This window comes from Leptonotus elevatus, chromosome 1 (genome assembly GCF_054856555.1).
Source record: "Leptonotus elevatus isolate MCC_2025b chromosome 1, RoL_Lele_1.0, whole genome shotgun sequence".
NCBI lineage: Eukaryota > Metazoa > Chordata > Actinopteri > Syngnathiformes > Syngnathidae > Leptonotus > Leptonotus elevatus.
This window is the reverse complement of record NC_141239.1, coordinates 10,988,021-11,009,475: the sequence shown is the minus strand read 5'-3', so window position 1 is coordinate 11,009,475 and position 21,455 is coordinate 10,988,021. Positions and strand designations below refer to the sequence as shown.

The 21,455-nt window shown below is 38.6% G+C and overlaps 1 protein-coding gene across 1 annotated transcript in view; it reads right to left on the bottom strand.

Moving 5' to 3' along the window:
- Positions 1-21,455, bottom strand: part of cdh24b (cadherin 24, type 2b) — a 206,749-nt gene that overhangs the window by 10,206 nt on the left and 175,088 nt on the right. The window contains 6 exon segments of the mRNA XM_086074315.1: positions 171-378; positions 2,971-3,291; positions 5,821-5,938; positions 9,386-9,507; positions 12,684-12,820; positions 14,222-14,478. Of these exon segments, the coding sequence (XP_085930441.1) occupies positions 171-378; positions 2,971-3,291; positions 5,821-5,938; positions 9,386-9,507; positions 12,684-12,820; positions 14,222-14,478 (1,163 nt within the window).

Here is a 21,455-nt window from a genome sequence, read left to right as displayed (position 1 = left end):
CTCTAGGAAGCCCCGGAAAAATCAAGTAAAGTCAGAAAGAAACCAAGAAACGACTGCTACTGTAAAAACAAAAAAACACACAAAGAATTCCACCACAGAACAAAGAAATAGTTTGGCTTGTCCACCGTCCAGGGACCTCGGGTTATTATTGAAACATAGACCACACTTACATGTTCCTGCTATCCAGCGTGCGATAGCCGCGCGAGCGTGAGCTGTGGGGGGCGCTCTGGAGCGCGGCGATGTCAAAGGCGGCCGTGTCGGCCTCACCGCCGCCCTCGTCGTCGTATGTGATGATGTTCTCACGGACGTCATCGTCCTCCAGTGGTGACAGCGAGTCACGCTTCTGACGCCTCAACGACAATGACAGGGCACTCACTGCTACGGTGTGATGGCAGCAGGTACAAAGGAAATTGAGGGATGAAATTGAAAAAAAGAATGATGAAAAGTGTAAAAGGAGGTCACAGGGGAAATAAAAAGGAGGAAGAGGAGGCAAAGGGTGTGTGGGTGGGAGATGGAGTAACATTAAGGTAGACAAAAAGGTGAGACAAAACAAATTCAGAGGAGGCCTTGGGTTAGAGGGCAGGTGCATCATATCAGCAGGCTGCAAGCCACCACGCTGTAATTGACTTTGAGCTCCAGCCAGGAAAATAGAAGCTTTTTTCTCCCGTGACTCTGTAGTTCCAAAACACATATTAACATTTGACGGGGAGAAAAAAAAAATACAGACTGCACCTCTTTGGATACCCAGCAATTTAATAGACTTTTATAGTTGTTAGTATCTATCCATGGAGAGCAACAGTGGATAAGAGTGGCACTAACCACTAAGGTAGCCTGCCTATAGGGGTGGGTGTGCATATTTCCACAAAAGACGATTCAATACGTTTTTTTGATATATATATGTGTGAAACGATTCAGCGATGGTTTGATTTGAAAGTGTAACAATTTGATCCCGTTCAACTCAGTGGGATTTGGATTTGATTCAATATGGTGCGGCTCAATTCAAGAAGGTATTATGTAATGACCTTTTTTTGTTGTCACTTTACATTTGTTTGATTGAACTTGTCAAGACTGTAAATGTGCCATTTTACATTTCTAAGATACATCTCTCCAACAAAAGACAATTTGATACATTTCTTGATATACTGTAATGCAAAGTGTATTTAATGATTCGGTTTGGTTCAATTTGATGCACTCACATCTTTTAAATTATTATATTTTTTTTTCCGTATCCCAACAAAACAGCATACCCGTCGGAGTAGCATACCTTGCACTTCGGTGCATGCGCTGTAAGAACAGGTTGGGTGTTAGGTTGAGTTTAGGGTGAGGCTACATATATGGGGTATGCTGATCTGACAGAACACCGGTTCAGACCCTTTTTTTTTGTTCCCCCCTAGTAGGCTATGTAAATGGCTGTTATAGTGTATTTGATGTCATAGTGTTATTTGTTTGTGTGTATGGATAATATCTTTGTTGTCCTGCAGTGTCACTTTGTGGTGTTTCTGTGTTTGTTGAACTGCACATGCATCATTGTTTTCTTCTCCTGTTTTGTGATATTTGACTTCCGGCTTTGCTTTTCTTCGGGCCGTGTGCTCGTGTGTTGCCAGAGAAACGCTCCGAATTGAGACGTGCGTTCTAAACTAAGGCAAGCTGGCTGATGTCGGAACACTAGCGCCTTTGGTGAGTGGAATGGGATATAAAATACATACAAAGCAATGCCTCTTATTATTACTTGGGTGACATGTTTTGAACAGAGAATGTCTTTCATTTTGTTTATGAGTAAAACTTCATGTGAACTACAGAATGGAAGTGCTGTTTTATTTGTATGGATATTGGCTATGTATCGAGTTCCATTTGAAGGGAAAAAAATTGTTGCACACACGTCAAAATAACATGATTATTTCATATTTTTTCATTTGTACTTCTATAAAGGTAGATATTGTGATGTAAGCATGATTAGTGTATGATTTATTTGTGGAACTACAATGGAAATATTGTGCTCTCTTTTTGTTTATTCTCCAGTTTTCACAGTGCAGAAACAGCGATAAAACATTAGTGACACCCGTTTGAAACGCTCTGCGTCTTCGTTTGCAAAACCAAGGGGCCGCTCCAAGCTATAGATACCAGGAAACGTATGTGGTGTTGATATGAATCGTGCCGGTGAGAAACATTTGTGATCACTGTGGCACTTCATCCCACATCAACATTGGTGTCACCTACATGTTGTGCAATCTCTTACAGTCAGACCTTCAATCCACACTGCGATCAAGAGTCATCACAAAGAGGAGATCATAATTGAGCTTTCAAAATAATTGGCACTTTGTCATTTGGCATAAATGTAGAATTGGAATCTTTATCATCATCATTGCAATGCTTAGTATAATGTTAAAACGTTTTCCGTACTTGAACTAACAATGCTTGTTTATACTCTTTCACTCCGCCAAAGCCTGTCTGCATCACCTTCACGCAATATTACATTCCTTTGTGATTGTACAGGTCTCATCCAGAATGATAATGACCCTATCAACAAGGCATCCAGCCGTAGGTATTCAACCGAGTGAATAGAAACGACAACGGTGCTGGCCGTGAACCAACACTTTCTCAGCACCCGGACATTATTCAATTGAGCATTTGTGAATTCCTGCTCAGGTGGAAGTGACATTTCATTGTGTGGCTACCCAAAACACGAGCCAAGAAAATCAAGCATAATAGTTATTTTAGAAGTGATTAGCAAATAAGAACCCTTCCTTTCAAGCAGCTGTGACTATGAAATATTTACGCAACTGCTTTCATACTTTCAAATAGGAGATTAAGCGTGCTGGCATGTGGTGAAGGATAAATGTTTCTAAAGTCTATTTACTTGTCTTTTCACATGTAGATTGGTGTGAAGTAGTTCTGTAGACTTTCAATTGCAATTATATAATGAATGTATAACTTATGTCGGCTAACTTCTGATATAACAATAACACTTACCCAGTAGTGTTGCAACACAAGCCAATATGGCCAGCAGAGCTGCAGTGCTGAGGCCAGGCGAAGGCAACGTCGAGTGCTGGGGGAGACATACGGCTTCTCTTTCCCAGTCCCATTCACCCTCAACTTGATTTTCCTTCTCCCTCTCACCGGTCTTTGCCCCTCCTCTCAGGCAGGGACAAACTGACACTGTGACGGTGCCGGTGCTGGTGAGACCCGATGTTCCATCTCTTAGCACCAGTGGCACAAAAAGCGTGAGGGTGGAAGATGGAGAACGGGACAGCGGCTGCAGCTGGGACAGCAAGACCAAACTTGCTGTCGGACCTGCAGGGAGATCGTCAAGGTGACAATCTTTCAAATATTGTTACAATCAAATTTTCTTGGTGATAGCTGCAACAGCACAGAAATCTCAACAAAGTAATTTGGAAACAAGAGCTCTCGTGTCGACATTCCAACCTAATCTATATAGCAACAGTCCTGCGGGTTCCACACAGAAACTCATGTTGATGTGTCAAGCGAGAAAATTGTTTACAGTATTCTGCTTATTTTTCTCACTTTTCTACATTGTTTAGTAGCAGCACTATCATATCCAAAGATAAACATATACAGTTTGATCTATTTCTTTACCCAGCAGGAACCGTTTATCATTTTCAATATACCGTCTTAGTCTTTTTCTGAAATAAATAAATAAAATAAAATAAATAATAATAAATCAAAGTTGGAAAACATCGGTAACAAAGCAATGTGACTAAGTGTAATATGTCATTGTGGTTATCCTTTATCTATCTCACGGTCCTTATAGGGGCTGTTTTGTTCAGTATCTGGGAAATTGCTATGATGTATGGTAAAACATTACAAAACCCGAGCACCCTCCTGTTGTCCTTTCCTTTAGTTGTGTTGTTACTGCTCAATAACAACAACTCTCAGGTTTCAAATTGCACAGGCACATTGCAGATTCATAGTGTAAGATACAGTATTTTCTTTTGTATTTAAAGGTGAAGTCAACCCATATTCTTTTTCGAATATTATGTTCTATGCAGTGCTACTGGTCTAAACACTGTATTCTGATGAATGGAATATAAATTAAGCAGCAAAATCCACCCGTTTTAAGCCATTCGAGCAGCAGCCATTGGCCACCGCTAAGATGGCTAAAAATGGGTGGTTTTGCTGCTTAATTGGGGAGTTTGCAGTTTGGAAATCGCTAGCAAGAATTAAATGTAGCTTCACTTTTGTAATCAAGTCACTGACCAAAACAGCGCAAATGTAAATGAGTAAATGTACATGTAACATATTATTGGAAAGAAAATGTTTGGATTGACTTCCCCTTTAATAAAATATTTTCTATCTGCTGGTTCAACAGAGTTCAATCCTGATGTGCACTGACAAAATAATTACAACAAAGTTATAGCTCTTCATCGAGGACTTTGATGATCATTATTGAGTTGAGTGCTTGCACCATCTCATCTAAAAACATCAGCACTATGATTTGAGATGTTTTTCCACTCAGAAAAAAGCTGCACAAAAGCTCGCTGTGCCAATGTAGCTGTGCAGCCTGATCCATTTTGAGAATTTCCATGAAAAGTGCTAACTGCTAAGCATAACTATTATAAATAAAAAAAAAACAAGTCAAATATGAAGTGCCAACTTGAATAAAAGCAAATAACCTTGATGTCATAAAGGGGAAGGGAAGAAAAACATTTCGGAACAAGCGTCACATTTTGTTGATTTCTTGACGTTTTCTCTTTTCTACTGTTGAATCTTACATCAAAGAGGCAATGATTTATTTTTTCTGTGTCTGTGCTAGTGCCTCACTCTCAGACAGTGACAATATGAGTGTGAATGGTTTTCTTTCTAAAAGTCATCATCAGCTGGTATAGGGCTCCAGCTCTCCATGATGCAACAGCACAAGTGGTATAGCAAATCCAATGGACATATGAGTGAATGGGATAAACATAATGTTATTTATATGAAAGAAACTAATGTATGTCAAAGGGTGGTCTCTGCTTGGATTTTCTACTCGCAGCGGCACTTTCATGAGCTTTACTTGGTTTTACATTATATTTGTCAGTATTTGCTGGCATAAGGGAACGATAAGTAAATCAAGTGGGCCACCAGATGTGAAATATGGATACAGAGGACAGGAGTAGGAAGAGTAGACAGATGTGGGGGCTGGGAGAAAATAATCAAACAAGAGACAAAAATGTACTGTAGGTGTGAAAAAGAGGACACAAGAAAGTAAGACGATGTAAGGCAGAAAGAAAAATGTGTGATTAACTTCATTCACTCTCAGCCATTTTTACTGAAGCAACCTCCTTCGCTCCCGGCTGTTTTACTGGATTTCGACTGAATATTGTGTTCTATTGCTATAAAAACATGGAACCTACCAAAAGAAAGATTAGAGTTTTTTCTTTCATCAGGAAAAAATAATAATATTTGTAGCGGTTTCTGTTTTGCAGCAATTAGCATTAGAATATAGCTAAGTTTCATCATTATTCACAAACCTGTTGAAAACACTGGGGAAAAGAGCTTGTTGCAACATGGCCCTGGTTGATCTCTTATACTCTGCTGCCACCTGCTGCCCACTTTTTTGTAATAACTACCATTGCTTTAAGCGACCTCTTCAGGTCAGAGGCTGCATCAAAGCCTTCTGTATGCTCTACCATAAAAAAAACAAAAAACGTGTAAATACGTTTTTGGGGCCATGGTAATATTTAAAATAGAACGTTTTTATATGTTTTTGGGAACAAATAAGTTAAGAGACTCAAAAAGTAGAAAACATTTTATTCCTCAGCTGAGGAAACAATAGAGGAATTAAGAAAAAAAAACAGTGAGGGTGAATGATTGAGTGCTTACCACCACTGTCCCTGACACTGAAGTTGAGGGCAACCCTGGACTCCGGAGGGATGCTGAAATACACTGTGCTGTCATTCCCGCCTTCATCTCTATCAATCGCCCGCAACACCTGCACCACCTGAAACCCAGAGATAGAGGAGAGAGCATAAATGTGTGTGTGTGTGTGTGATGTGAGAGCATGTGTGAATGGAGGGGGTTGCAAAAGCAGCAAGATGAGAAAGAAAGAAAGAAAGAAAGAAAGAGTAATGAGAGAAACAAACACATTGCTTTTAGCAAGCAATAAGCCATTAGCTGGCATCAGCAGAAATCAAAACAAGCCAAACAATTAGTATAGCACCGCATGCGAAGCAAGTGTAATACACATCAAATAAGTAACGGGCCGACATGAATCGCCTTGCACAAATACGCTGCTATATGGCTTTCAAATTGGTACGAGCATTTACACGAGTCTATAGTGGCAGCGGTAACAAAATGAATCTAAGAGGATGTCTTACATCAGCCTAAGCTGATGGGTAATTTCTTTTTAATGAAAAACGGCAGTCATTACTATGCAAGACATTCTTTTAGAGATTATTTGAGCGCACGTTTGGGGAATGCACAGCTGAAGAGGTTTGCATGCCTTCTGAGTTCGATAATCTACCCGAGGCCTTGTGAGTAAGCATGGCCGCATTATGGTATCAGTTGCTGTGTGAGAATATTGGATTGTGTTGTGACTAATGGCTTGTCACATAGAGACATGTGTACACGCCCCAACCCATTTGAGGATATCATATGCTTTCTTTTCATGTCGTCTCACTACAGCTAAGTCTCATAACTGCATAAACAACAAACACAAGCATTCCAGGCAAAATAAAAACAACAAAAATTGCATAACAAAACAAATCAAATCAACTGAGTCCAGAATATTGCCATAGAAATCAGGAACAAAACCAAAAGCATGAGAAGAACAATGAAACACGTTTTAAAAACCACAGATGGGTCAAGATGCCAAATAATAGCCCATGTCAATGGAAGCTTGAAAAAAGATTGGTGTCCAGTGGGAAATTAAAGAGCACAAACATGCTATCAATAGTTTTGGTCATGCTTGAATCAATCGGACAAACACATAATATGGCATCAGAAAAGAGAGAAAACGAGAACAAGTTCAACTGCAATTCATTTCATAATAATAATAATAATAATAATAATAATAATAGATTTATTAACAGGGAATGGAGGACTGGCCTGTCTCTATGGTGATTGGGCGCTATCTAATACCGTCATACACATTATACTGTCAACGTTTCTTGACAATAATATGTTATATGTGACTTTACTAGTCTAAACATGACATTCTGATTAGTATTGCATTTGTGGAATATGAGTTGTGCAGCAAAATCCAGCCGTTTTTATCCATCTCAGGTGGCGGACATTTTTCCACTTGCTGTCGACTAAAGATGACATCACAGTTGCTCAGGGGTCAGGCAGTGACCAATCACAGCTCAGCTGTTTTCTGAAGCTGAGCTGTGATTGGTTGTTACCTGAGACCTGAGCAACTGTGATGTCATTTTCACTCGACAGCAAGTGGCAAAATAGCCGCCCTCTGATATTGATAAAAACTACTAGATTTTGCTGCTTAACTTACATTCCACCAACCCAATATTAACCAGAATACCGTAGTTAGACTAGTGGGGCTGCATAGAACACATAATTGTTAAAGAAAAAAAAAGTTGATTTGTTGTTCATGTCCACAACGGCACAACAGACCCTTTTTTGAATGTGCCATACTGCACCAGCTTGCACAGGTCTGCGAAGATATTAAAACTTAGTCTAGCCCACTCCTGTGGAGACTTCCACTGCGCCTCGTGCTGGACTTGCATTAGCCCTAAATGTTAGCAATTGGAAATTTTATTTTTGGGAGTTTACAATCAGTTCGCAACCTTCAGATCAAGGAGAAATGTTGCTCATTCCACATCGCTTTTAAACCTTCAGCTGCCTAAGGTCCCTTGCTTTGCTTTTATTTGCTTGGCTTGTGCTCAGTCTATAGTAAACCAGGAACAGGCTTTTTATTTATTTATTTATTTTCTGCCATAGTTTCAGCAAAGCTCCTGAAGCCCAAGCTTAGCGCAAGGCTGCTGGGGTGTACGCGTACCTGCTATGCGTATGCCCAAGAGTGCATGCCAAATGATTGACACCTTGTTTGTCACACCCTCTGGCTCTGATTGGTTGTTTTTTAATCATTAGCGGTACAAAATGGCTCCATCTTGTCACTCAGAGAGGGATGCTATTTTTTATATTTTTATTTTTATTTTTAACGGTAGCTACTAATGTCAGGTCTCACTGACAGATTTTACAAATATACATCTTTCTTTTTTTTTAATGAATGAATGAAAAGAAGTAATCATTATTTTGGAATGACCTCATGTTACAATATTATGTTGATAAGTTTATACAGGGGGATGCAAAAATAGGTATGCAGTTATAAGCAGAGTTGGGCATTCTGTCAATATTATATATATATATATATATATATATATATATATATATAAGCCTTCACTCTTCTGCCTTTGTGCAATACTGATATACTGATAGCTGGTCATGTTGTAGAGCTCAGGTGACTACAGACAATGACAATAATGTTTTCCTCCTGTTATAAATTCCTCATTATTGCTACATTTATGCAAGCCTTAGTTTAATGCTCAGTCCATGTATTTAACATCAGACACATTTTTAGACAAAGCTAAGGGGTCCTTCGTCAGGCGGGTTATTGAACAGCTATGGGGTACTAATACTGAGTCCGATGACCGTGCGCTAGTGAAGAAAAGATAGTAATATAACAAACAGTGTCAAGTGGAAAATGGTGGTGACAAAATGTAATTTAGCATGATGGAAGCGTGGTTAAAATAATGGTGCGGCCTGACCATTGACGGACTGTACCCCGAAAATTTACTGTTGGTCCTAAAACAACGGCTTTAATTAAGCAATGATGGAATCCCGGTTTAAATAACGTTTAAGCAGTTTGTTTTGGCTTGAAATATTGACGCATTGATGATGACGAAAGGGTGTCCAGACTGTTGACGATTGCGAATGACAGGCGCGCAACATTCATTGACGCCCGTACCTCTGCTTATAAGAAAGGGAACACTCAATATTTATTGTGATCATACAGAAAAAATCGACTTTTGCACCCCTCTGTAATTGTAAGATGAAATCCACATTTCTACTGGGAATCAATATTTCAGCAGTCTTTTTAATGATGCTAAGTCAGCTTTAGAAAGTCAAATCAGGCAATTTTACATTTTACTGTAGGGAGAAAATACACATATTTCAGAGACGTTGCAACATACAGCTCAACTCCAAATTATTCATACCCTGGTTAAAATGGACAAAATGGTGTATGTCCAAAAGTATTCATAGCCTTTCTTAATAAATGCATAATCTTCAGTAAATTAATAGTTAAATAGATTGTGGGACTCTGGATTGTGCTCGTAGTGAGAGAAATAGTTTTTTTTATTTAAAATGTCAAACTCAGTGCATATACATTCAATCTGACACACATTGACTATACTATATAGAGCCTAAATACCTTTCCAATGCTTGATGAGTCACACATGGCCGTTGTGTATTGTCTGTCCAGCTCCGGAGCATTGTCATTCAGGTCTAATGTCTCGATTGCAACCAGAACCCGGGACACCTGGCTGGGGTTGTCTGAAAAAGCAATTAAGAGACAGACTGTCTACAACACAAAGTCCACACAAACGGCTCAAAATATAAAATTCTATGAGCACAATTCCCAGAAGCAATAAACATCTCTGTGAATGCACACAAAGGTGCAATGTGCACCCCATTAAATCGGCTCAATTGTACTTGTGGGTAAACTCAACCATTTTGGTGTTAATCCAAACTTTAGCACTCAGATCCCATTAGTGGGTTTGCTGAATATAAAGTCTGATTTGGCTGGTGCTGCAGCTCTCAGGTCCTCAGCTGGAAAATATCTGACGTTTCCACTGCACAAGACACACATAAAATTGTTCCATACTGAGGCACAACAGCCTGAAGTGCGTGCGTGTGTGGGAGAGCGAGAATGCGGCGAACAGTCAATCTGCATGGAGTTACACAAGAGTGTAGTTCAAATGGATTAGCAGAGGGTCTTCCATAGCTCATTCACGTGGATTGACACACTTGAACGCGCTCTCACCGCCATGCTTAAAACGTGTGGGGTCCCATTCTCAGCTCAACATTCACTGACGCATTTTGGGCTGCAATTGTGACGGATCTGGACACAATTCCGGCTAACCGGCACATACTGCAGCCACACAAACGGAGTGGACACATTGTGTATGTACACACACAGCGTCACAGTTTGCCATCCCTGGAAACAGCTTTTTCTTTTACTGTAATGCCAACGGGGTGAAGTGTGTGGCTGTGGCCATCATGAGACCTGCTGTGCACAATGTCAACACTGCCTCCAACAGTTTGTTTATTAGATGGGGCTCATTATTGAAGACAGACACTTGCTGTGCTCCTCTGTCAACACAACACTGCTCCCACAACAAGCCCTGGCTACATTTAGAGCAAAGATGAACTTTGCCCAGTCGCGTTTGTCCGTTTTTGTTAAGAGAAGATTTGGTGATTGACATCAAATGGTCAAGTCACAATATTACATACACCCAGTGTTGTGCAATAATTAGCTACTTGTAACCCATTACTGTAACCTAGTTACATTTAATGCGTTACTTTTTTAAATACAGTAACTCAGTTACAGCTACAATATGGAGTTACTTTTTAATAGTAACGCATTACTTTTTTGTTTAAGTAATCATCAATCAGAGTAAATTAGCTACTTTTAAAATGAAGTAACTTGTAACTGTAACTAGTTACCTTTTTTTTTTTTTGTAACGAGCACAACACTGCATAGACCCGCACAAGCTAAGCCAGGATAAGAGCTCTATCAAAAGTTCTGCATTTTCAGAGTTGATGCTTCATTTTGATAGTTGTTGTTTGTGTCCATTCTGTTGGCATTTCTTGTGATGTCCTTGTGGTCTAACTGCACCATGCAAATATTAGCCAAGGAGTGCACATCTATTATTTAATGAATTTCATTTTGTCTGTATCTATAAGTATCTGATGATGCTATTCCAAATTCAGAAACAAAAGTATATTTGTATAGTACACAAAGAAGTGTCTGGCGAGTGTATGTAGTCTACAGAGAAATACAGTGGTCTCAAACTAAAACTCATTTGAACAATCAACTGAGAATTGCTTCGGTGCCAACTTGTTCACAGTCAGATGAAGGATTTTCTACTGTAAACAATTCCACATGTCACCATAGCCAATTGGAAAAGGAAGAAAAAAAGGAAGAAACATGAGGACTGTGAAAACTAAAGAGATAAAATATGCTAGACCAACAGACTGTCTGGAAATGTTTTCCTCATGTCTATATGACCCTACAACCAAAAGAAAAAACAACAACAAAACATTATAATTGATTGCACTTTAAGTGGTACAATGGCTTGTCATGTGGATGATCTTAAGAGGAAGTCAACCCAATTTTTTTTTTAAACAATAATATATAATATACAGCCACACTAGTTCAAATACGGTATTCGGGTTAATATTGTTTTAATGGAATATGGGTTAAGTAGCAAAATCCAACAGTTTTTTTAATCAATATCAGAAGGCGGCCATTTTGTCACTTGCTATCGAGCACAAATGTCATCACAGTTGCTCATGTCTCAGGTAACAACCAATCACAGCTCATCTTAAAAAAAAACAGGTGACCTGTCCTTTACGTTATACAGTACATAGTGTAGATAGTTCCCAACTCGAAGTGCACAAGATAACATTTTTGAGGGTGTGAGAATTTGGAAATGGATTATTTCATATTTCAGATTGTTTAGACATTAATTATCTTAGCTCTAATTAATTATGCATTTAAATATTCAAATAGACCATTTTAAAGTCTAAGGTTAAAAACCACTAGTGCAAATGAACTCAAATGCACTGAGATTTGTGACAATTTTGGCTGATTGCCCAAAAATAATCCGGTTTTGTCAAAATCAAAGAAACACAGTGATAGCTTTTTTCTTTCTTTCTTTCCCTCTTTAATGCCATTTAGTGTAATGCTTTGTGGGGCAATAAGGCTGACAATGCATTGACTGGGCACATCTTTGGATTAATCGGATTCCATGTGGGATGCAGGCACAAATCACGTTTGGCTGTCATTTATAGTTTAGAATTGCGGGTTTACGTGTGTGGGTGTTTTAAGTAGTGCTATAGGTTGGATTTGTGTTTGAGCTGCTTTCATTAACCTTTAGTGAGACTCTTAAATGTGGAGTTACTTCTACTGGTATTGCACTGTGCCATAAACTAACCAATTGCCCCTCCAGATTACTTAGTTGCTGAGCCATCAGAGGTTTACCATAACCTGATTCCTGGGGAAATTTTTTTTTTTTTCAAACAACGTATGGCTGTGCACTTCAGAGGGAACACTAAAACTCCGCTGAGGTTTAAAGAAGTTTCTTATTTTCTTTTCTGTCATTGCTCATTTTCCCTTTTCAGTTTGAATCCCAGCACGGCATTAAATAACTCCAAACGTACTGTATGCCCTAATGTATATTGATCCTTTGGAATGTAGGAACAAAGCGTTTGTGCCACCATAAAGTCTTCCAGTTTGTTTGGAAATTCTAAGTGGCTTAATTAACTGCATTACACAAGGGATACTGTGCCTTTTGGTGACCATATACTGTAATTAAGAGTTTACACTCGTTTAACCTAAACAAACTGACGGTTGGGAAAAGGGGTCAACAGTGGTAAAATGATGGTTTCATCACATTATATGCAAGATAATAAAATAAAAAAAGCATCGTTGAATAATTTCTAACCTCTCTGTGTGCCAATGACAGTAATGTTGTGCCAGTGCTCACGTTCCCGGTCTAGTTCCATGGCAGTAGTGATGAGGCCGGTGTCTGGGGTGATGTGAAATAGAGCCTCGGGGTCTGACTGAGGATCAATGGAGAACCTGGAGAAAAGAGAGAGAAAAATAGCAAGGGAGAGGAGAGGTAAAGTAAGGTACAAGTAAAAGGGGGCATGGAGAGGTAAAGTACAATAAAATAGTGACGCTGAAGGGAAGAGAAAAAAATAAATGAAAAAAAGAACACAAAGTGGAAGAAAAAATCAGGGCGGCAGTGTGCGAGGCAGCGATAAGAGAAAGTCTGCATTCAGATGGCCAAAGTATTAATATAGGGAGATTATCAAATCTGATAGGGACTCTTTTGAAGTGCTACAGACAATTTGAATATCTCTTTTGATACATCAACCATCTTTCCTCCCCACAGACTCACTATTAGCACTTTTGCCTATGCTAATTGGGACACAATTCAGTTTCGTTGCAGACAAATTGCCGCCTCCAAACCAAACCTGTAACAAAGAAGCTTAGGATCTGTGCAAGCTTCTGTGGTTGCTTTCTGGCTCTGGGGAACACCGAGTGGGCTTTTGGTTAGCTTAAATCATTTGTTTAGCAGTAATTGTTGCTGAGCTTTGATTCAATGAATGAATATCCCTGATTTACAAACGTGTCTTTGAATAAATACTGATCTTATTTTTCTCTGAGATTAAAAACAAACAAACAGAAGTGCTGCTATTGTGATAAAATAATATTTAAATTAGGAGTTTGATGGAACGATAGGACTTTGAACTGTCAAATAAAGATAATAACAAGAAAAAGTATGAACAAAGTCATATTTAAACATTGTCAAACTAAATCATTGTAAATAAATAAATACAGGTAATTTCCCTTTTTTGGGGGGGCCGGTTGATCGCCATACGCTCGACAGTCGACACTTTTTACTTCTTACTTTATACAGTGGTAGATAAAAAACAGGTCTTTCTTTCGTTCAACACAATCTATTACATTTTTAAACAAAATATCGAATATTTGGAAAATTCAGAAATGTGTACCATGATAAGTTTAATAAAAAAAAAAAAAGGCTTCTTTTTATTTTTAGCAATTCTGTGTCCCATCACTGGTGAGCTATTTTTTAGAACAGACCACATTTAGTATGGCCAATGCGTGTCGCATCCCCCACTCCCAAACCCCCACCCCTCCGTGCACGGCAGGAAAAGTAGATAAACAAGTTAATTAAAAGGCAGTTAACACGGCTGCTAGTTTTATGCAACTCTGCATGAAGAGCTCATTAAGGTGACAGACAGTCTTAACGGTTATTGAAGGGGTGAAAAAACTTTTTGAAACGACCTCTACTATGCAGAAATTCATGTATCGCGGGTGGTTATGGAACGTATCACCCGCGAAAAGTGAGGGAACACCATACTACTAAAATACTACCCACCAACAAAATTGGAAATTAAATCCAGTTTTGTTTCAGTTAAAGGGTCATTAGAAGGGTAGAAAATTTCAACATACCTGATGTTATTAGTCAGACCAGTATCCGGGTCTACAGCACTGACTCGGCCCACAGTGCAGGCTGGAGGGCAGTTTTCTGAAACGTCCATGTGGTATCGTGCCCTGGAGAACCTTGGAGGTTCGTCTGCATCCAACACTGCTACTCGGATTGAAGCTCGGTCTTTGATAGATCCTCGACGCAGGAAGCGAGGGTCCACGGTGGGGTTGAGAACCTCCACGGAGAAAGAGTAGGAACTGCGGCTTTCATAGTCTACGGCCTGGAGAGAGAACGAGTGTAATACGGGACTTGCATTACATGTTAGGCAACACAGAGTAGAACCACCTAAGGTTTTGATACATTACTGTATGGATTCTGTAATGGTAGCGTTTGTAAGAGCAGTGATATGCAAATGAGTTTTCTTCTCTTTACATGCTATTTTCAGCCTCCAAATACTGCAAGGGCCTGTTTGCATATCAAAAGCAGAAAGATGGAAAATAAGAATTATTGTGCAAAAATAACAAGAGGCAAGGACCTTCAGAATAAAATATCACTGTTACTCCGTTAAATATCATAAACACACACTGATCTTTCTTTTTATTTTTTTATGACTGGTTGACTAGCAGAAGTACATTTATCAGTTATAACTTGGGGTGTCAAGCAATACATTTTTTAATCGTAATTAATTGCATAACTTCAATAATTAACTCATGATTAATCACAAATCTTATAAGAACAGAACTTTATAGAACAAATGTTCTAAATGTACAATAAAATGTACAATAAGTTTTCATACTCTTGTTAACATAAAAGTGGAATTGTTTTTAAATAGACACACGGCTGCATCTTTTAGTTATTGATACAGTAATTTCATAATAAATCATACAATTTTAAATTTAAAAGATGTAATGTACTGTAAAAAATCCAGTGTGATATAGATTCATGTTGGTCATTTTTCTGCCACTAGATGGGATAATTGCATATTTAAGACGGTGACAGCTCAGTGCATTTTTCTTTTCATATTAAAAGCTATCTAATCTTTAACATGAAATAACTTGTGGAATTCTGCACTTGACCCCAGTCCCCACAAATATATGCATTATTATTACATTTATTACTGCTAAATTTTGACGTGGACGTGTATGCTGCGTTGCGACTGGAACTCCCTCGGTACAGGCTTTCCAAGTAAGAAACGGTTATTAATCGTGTGTTAAAGAATTTTGTTGTGTTAAAGGAACTTTAAATCAACTCAAAATGAACAAACTACACTCTAAAAACGGATTGGTTAAAAAAAAACTTAAACTACAAATCTGATAGGTTAAGGTCATATTGGCTTAATTAACCAATAGATTGGTCAGACATTGACCATTCTGAGTGCATTCCAATTTTATTAGTTAGCCAAACAAACAATTAAATTGGTTACAATAGAAAGTAAGTCTGGATAGATCAATTGGAAATATATTTATTGTATCAATTTATTGTATTCTATATGTAGTGATTGCAATATATGATATATCAAAAATATAGCTTTTAAAAATGGAAATGTTTGTCTAGATAGATCACTAAGGTTGGGTTGGAATTGGGTGGTTAGATCACCAAATGATTCCCAAACGTGGCCCCTGCTGCTGCTCACCGCTCCCTCATGGGATGGGTCAAAAGTGGAGAGCGAATTTCACCCCACTTAGGTGGGTGTGACAATCAGTGGTACTCACGGGATTCCCGAAAAAATGTCAGCCTCTAACACAGATTAACCAATATCTTGGTCAGAATGACCAATTTGTATCGGTTGGCCCAATCACCAATATATATTGGTTGAAAACCTACCATTCTAGAGTGGTTGTTTTAACCAAAGGATCTGTCGGACACATAACTACAAGCTAGATTGGTCCGATTTTACCAATCTGTTTTTTGAGTGTAATTTTGACACCTCTAGTTATAACCATTGATGGTTCCCAGTGGTCCAAATAATACAATGGGGCTATGGAATGGAGTGTGAGAAGATCTGAGCTTATGAGGAATTTGGTTAAAATAGTGAAAAAGAGCGACTTTCAACCACGTTTTAAACAGTGAGACAGCAGAGGAAGCACACACTCACGCCAGTGCAACTGGATGACATTTTTTACCAGCACACACTGAAAAGTTGGCCACATTTACGAGCAAATTGGTTACAGTCTGGTGCCCTGAAGGATGAACACATTATTACATTGATACAACTCAGTACACCTTAGTCTTACATCCTATTACTTACGTATTACTAAGCATAAAGGCTTACACTATATGCTCAGTTTTAAATGGTAATATAGTCCCATAGTGATCACAAATTAACAAATAACTACTGTATAATTGGGGGGTTGGGCGCCTTGGGTGTGAGATGGGATAAACAGAAGGAACTTTTCTTTTTCGTACTAAAATAAAGTGTAATTTCACATCCACTACAGTAGGCGGCAGTGGCGCTCTCATTGTCATAGACGATGTTAAGAGTAATAGCTCCTCTGCAGAGGTGTACTTAAAACAATTTACCTAAGATTATCCATCCATATGTTTTGTATAGTGCTTGTACTTATTAGTGTCACAAGTGAGGTCGAGCCCATCCCTTTGGATGATGAGTAGCAGGGTATGCCATGGACTGGCCGACTGCCAATCATTGTACACATAAAGACAAACAAGCATTCACACCAATGGACAATTTCGAGTCTCCAATTAACCAAAGGTGTGTTGTTGGAATGCGGGCAGAAGCCCACACACCGGAAGAGCAGTTTCGAACCGAGGAACTCGTGAGAGTGAGGCAGACTTGTTAACCACAACTTCATCATGCTGCCCCAGTATGATTCATTATTTTTAAATATATACATCACCGAATGAACAATACTGAGCTCTTTAAGAAAGAAAAAAAATAAATATATATATATATATATATATATATATATATATACATCACCATGGCAATTTCTTGCATCATCTACTTTGAAACTGACAATGGGTTTCGTTGAAAGCCTCCTTTCTTGCTCCTATCGTAGCAAAAGAGACGGTGGAGATTGTGTTTTGGTTTGGAACCTGCTCACGTAATGGTTGCTTGTTACAAACATTTTTGAAGACCTATTTGCTTGAGGTTGTGGGCCTCCTTTGTAAAGGAACAATTTCGAAGCTTTGATCATCTTTGCAGAGCAGCTTGTTATAGAGAAAGTGGACAAAGAGACGCACATTTTGTTTGTGTGTGGAAAACAATTAATGAGAGTGGGTATGTTTATGAGTTGCTCCGAGTGGTCCCTTTCAGTGTACATGGCCTTAGATCTTCTGTCACCATGCCTGTTCTAAAAAGCATGTTTGTAAGCATCTATCATTTCTTCACAAGTGGCACAGCAAAAAGCATAGTGGGTAAGCGGATAAACAGGATCTCTTGCTTTGCAGAATATTTGCTGTCAGATTGTAGTAGAAAAAAAGAAATCATTGTCGGGCTTCAGTGGGAATATTGATATCCTACTTCCTCTTCTCTTTATTTCTGATCTCTCATTTTCTATTCCACCACATCCCCTTCTCTGTGAGCTGTAAACCTCGGCAAACTGCTTCACAGGAAGTCAGCAGTTTGAGCAAGAAAATAGAAAGGTTTCATTGGAAGAGAGAAAGCAAAGCAATTGCTGGGATACCCCACAGAAACAAACAAACAAAAAAAACATGATGGGGAAAAAGAGAGGCAAAGACCAAGAGAAGATCTTTACCCGGTTGCTATTACAGGAAGAACAAGAAAATCAGTCTGAGGAGGAGATGTGTCACTTACACTGCGAGTATACACTCATCACTATCGCCCTCCTTTTTTCATCATGCCAATCCCCCATTCCTTCCTGACATGCACTCCATCAGCCACTCACTGATGCCCACCCATCTCTTTTTCCTAATGCGTCGGTGACAAGGGGGCAAGCGACGCTAACAAACCACATCACACACTCTAAAGCTTCGCCCTCATTCGTCCTAACATTAAACACTTATATCACCCACAAGCTCAACATAAATTATTTGGCTTGTGTCCATTAATATTTTCATGCACTGGTTCACATTTTCACATTTTTATTCATCTGTCTCCAAACACATTTTCTCTCACCTTGGCCATCAATTCTACATGACGAGTTGATAATTCTTCAGGTATTTATTTATTTTTGGTGGTGTGAAACATAAATATACAGCAGAGTGTGAGTTAAATTTCCCCATGATGAGTGATTAAAATGTGTATGAAAAAATAATATACAAAACTATATAGAGTGGAATCCAGGTTGTTATAAAATCACACGAGCGGGTAATGCACTGTACCAGGCTGGTAAATGTAATTGTTAAAAATGATACCTAGGGCCCGATTAGTCCTTTTTCAAGCCCCTGGACCTTCACGCTTTTCATTAATGGGGTTCCTCCCATCCAGACTTTTGACACACCTACTGCATGTCAACTCATTTGCTCCTAAAAACGTATAAAAAAATATTTTAAATATTGCCATGGTCCCAAAAACGTATTTTATTTTATTTTTTTAAATGTTTTTAAAGCATACAGATGCAGCCTCTGACATGAAGAGGTCGCTTAAAGCAATGGTAGTTATTCCAAAAAACGACCATCAGGTGGCAGTAACGTATAAGAGATCAACCAGGGCAGAGTGTGAGTTAAAGGGCCATGTAGCAACAAGCTCTTTTCTCCATTGTTTTCCAATAGGTTTGTGAATAATGATGAAACTTAGCTATAATCTAATGCTAATTGCTGCAAAATGGAACCAGATAGAAATATATATATATTTTTAAAATCTTTCCTTGGTAGGATCCATGTTTTTATAGCAATAGAACACAATATTCTGTGGGCCTGGCAATCTGTCAAAATCCACTAAAACAGCCGGGAGCGAAGGGGGTTCATTGAGTGAAAATGGCTCTGAGTGAATGAGTTAAATGTGAAAGAAGGCGACCCTATCAAGTAGATGTGATTTATTGACAAAGGAGGCAAAATTTCTTAAATTGAGAACTTATACAATAGTTCTTAAAAGGGACGTGTGGTCAGGGGAGGCAGGGCATCCCTGTCCCCTCCCCTGCATGTGAGGAGTAAAAACAAAGAAACAAAACAAAACAATACTGCCAATGCTGTAATCATTAAAATAGATGAATTATCATGTTCCCTGTTCAAATACAAGGGCAAGAAGGGAAAAGAGGCATACATTTTCAGCGCCTCCAGTTTAAATACGTGTTTTATCACACATATACTGCTTTACATTCAACATTCTGTCCAATATATTTAATGGACGTGCTACATATTTAACCTTTCTGTCGGCCAAAAAAGTGACTCAAAGTGCAAGCTGGAGCCCCGAAAATACCGTGCGTTCTCATAGACATTCATGAACACTAGACCAAGCCTCAGCTGAGGATGTGCAGACGCCATCTTGAACTTGTCGATACATAGAGGGAGCTGAGAAAATAAGTTATAAACATATTATAAAATATCAAATGAAATGCTGGAGAGGCTGAACTCATTCCTGTTTGTTAACTGATGGTGAAATGATGGTATTTTTACACTGATATTGATGAATGTTTCAAGGTACCTCCAGTTGACGTGACCAGATATAACCATCGTGCGCGTTAACATTTTCTTCTTTATTTTGTAGGAACAAGTAACAAAGATGGTAAGGGGAAATCTGAGTTAAGGTATACATTTAATTCAGGAAATGTAATATTGCAAAAATGAAAGTTGTCATAAATAGATAAATAATACCGTAATTCAGAAAGTACAATTATGTGGGATTTTTTTTAATTACATTACATGCCCGGGCATTACTTAACACCTATTAAAATGTTCACTCAAGAAAAAAAAAAAGAAGCATAACATCCATAATCCAGCCTCTTCAATGTGGAGAAATGTGTTTTGGGGCTTTGGTTGATTTAAAGAGTAGCTAATGGAAAACAAATTATTGTTATTTAGAACCCACACAATATTAATTTATTCAACCAAAAACAAACACAAATCTTCTCCTTTCTATTATGCACTAATCCCATGGCCCGTTTTGTAATTCTTTTGAGTAGCTGTTGAGAGGAAGGATTCCCCCTAATAATACTGGCCCTGAGTAGTTAGCACGTCTCCCTCACATCAGGACAATAGAAATGTGCTCTTGTGACTGACTGGAGACCAGTCCACGCTGTAACTCAGCTATGAAAAGTTACACTTCGCCGTGCCCGAAATGTTAGACAAGTGTTACAGAACATGGATAGATAAATGTATAATTTTTACAGTGGTAGTGTAGTGGTACACACAGCTAGCTGACTTTTGTGCTGCAAGAGTTGGAATCATTTGCACACGTGAATTTAGGTGCGCATGTGAGTGTGAATAGTTGTCTGTCACGAGATGCGCGGTGAATGACTGGTGACATAGTGTGAAGTCTCGTTTTTACCTACCGTCACCTGGGTTTGATTAGAGGTTTCCCACCACCTGCATGGATGCATAGATGATTGGGTGGATTCACTTTGCATGTAAAAGTATTGTCACGATTAGGCGAGGGCTGGTTAGCGGTTTCAAGGTATAAACATGGTTAACTTGCATGGTTTGTTTGGGTGTTACTTCATAAAATAGAGAAGATGAGAGAAGTAGCAATAGTTATTTTATAAGAAATAACTACTTTTACTGCTGTACGACATTGTGATTTTGTTCAGAAAAATTTGATTGTTTATTTTCTTTTTATGTGTACATAGGTACCTACGGGGGCACGTTCAATGAAATTTTTTTATTGTCACAAACACTTCCAAATAAGACATTTTAAAGTTGTAATTTTAATACAGATATATTGTGAAACTGCAAAAATTTGCCACTCAGCATACCATCAGAATCTGACCGGTCCTCAGTCATAATCTCTCACTGGAGTCTTAAAACAATTAACACGATGTTAAATTATTTCATAATAAATACCCGATAAGATATTAAAATAGGCAATGTTAGAATTGACCGTATTTTCTTTGGTTGCTTACAGGCAGGTGGCTTTCTTAGAAAGCATTGACATGGTTTTGGACGTACATTACAAGAGCTTCTCTAGCATGAGCACTTTTGGCTATACTGGTAATTTTCCAGGTTGAAATAGCATATTTCATATAAAGACAAGGAGATCCCTGCTACACTCAGCGTCCATTCAATTTTGAGCTTTAGCAGGTTTCCCATGTTTTCACGTTGCGTTTACATGCTGACAGGAATTTAGAGCTGCACTTTGTAAAAATTTGCCCAAAAATATCTTTACAATAGCCTTTTTATTTG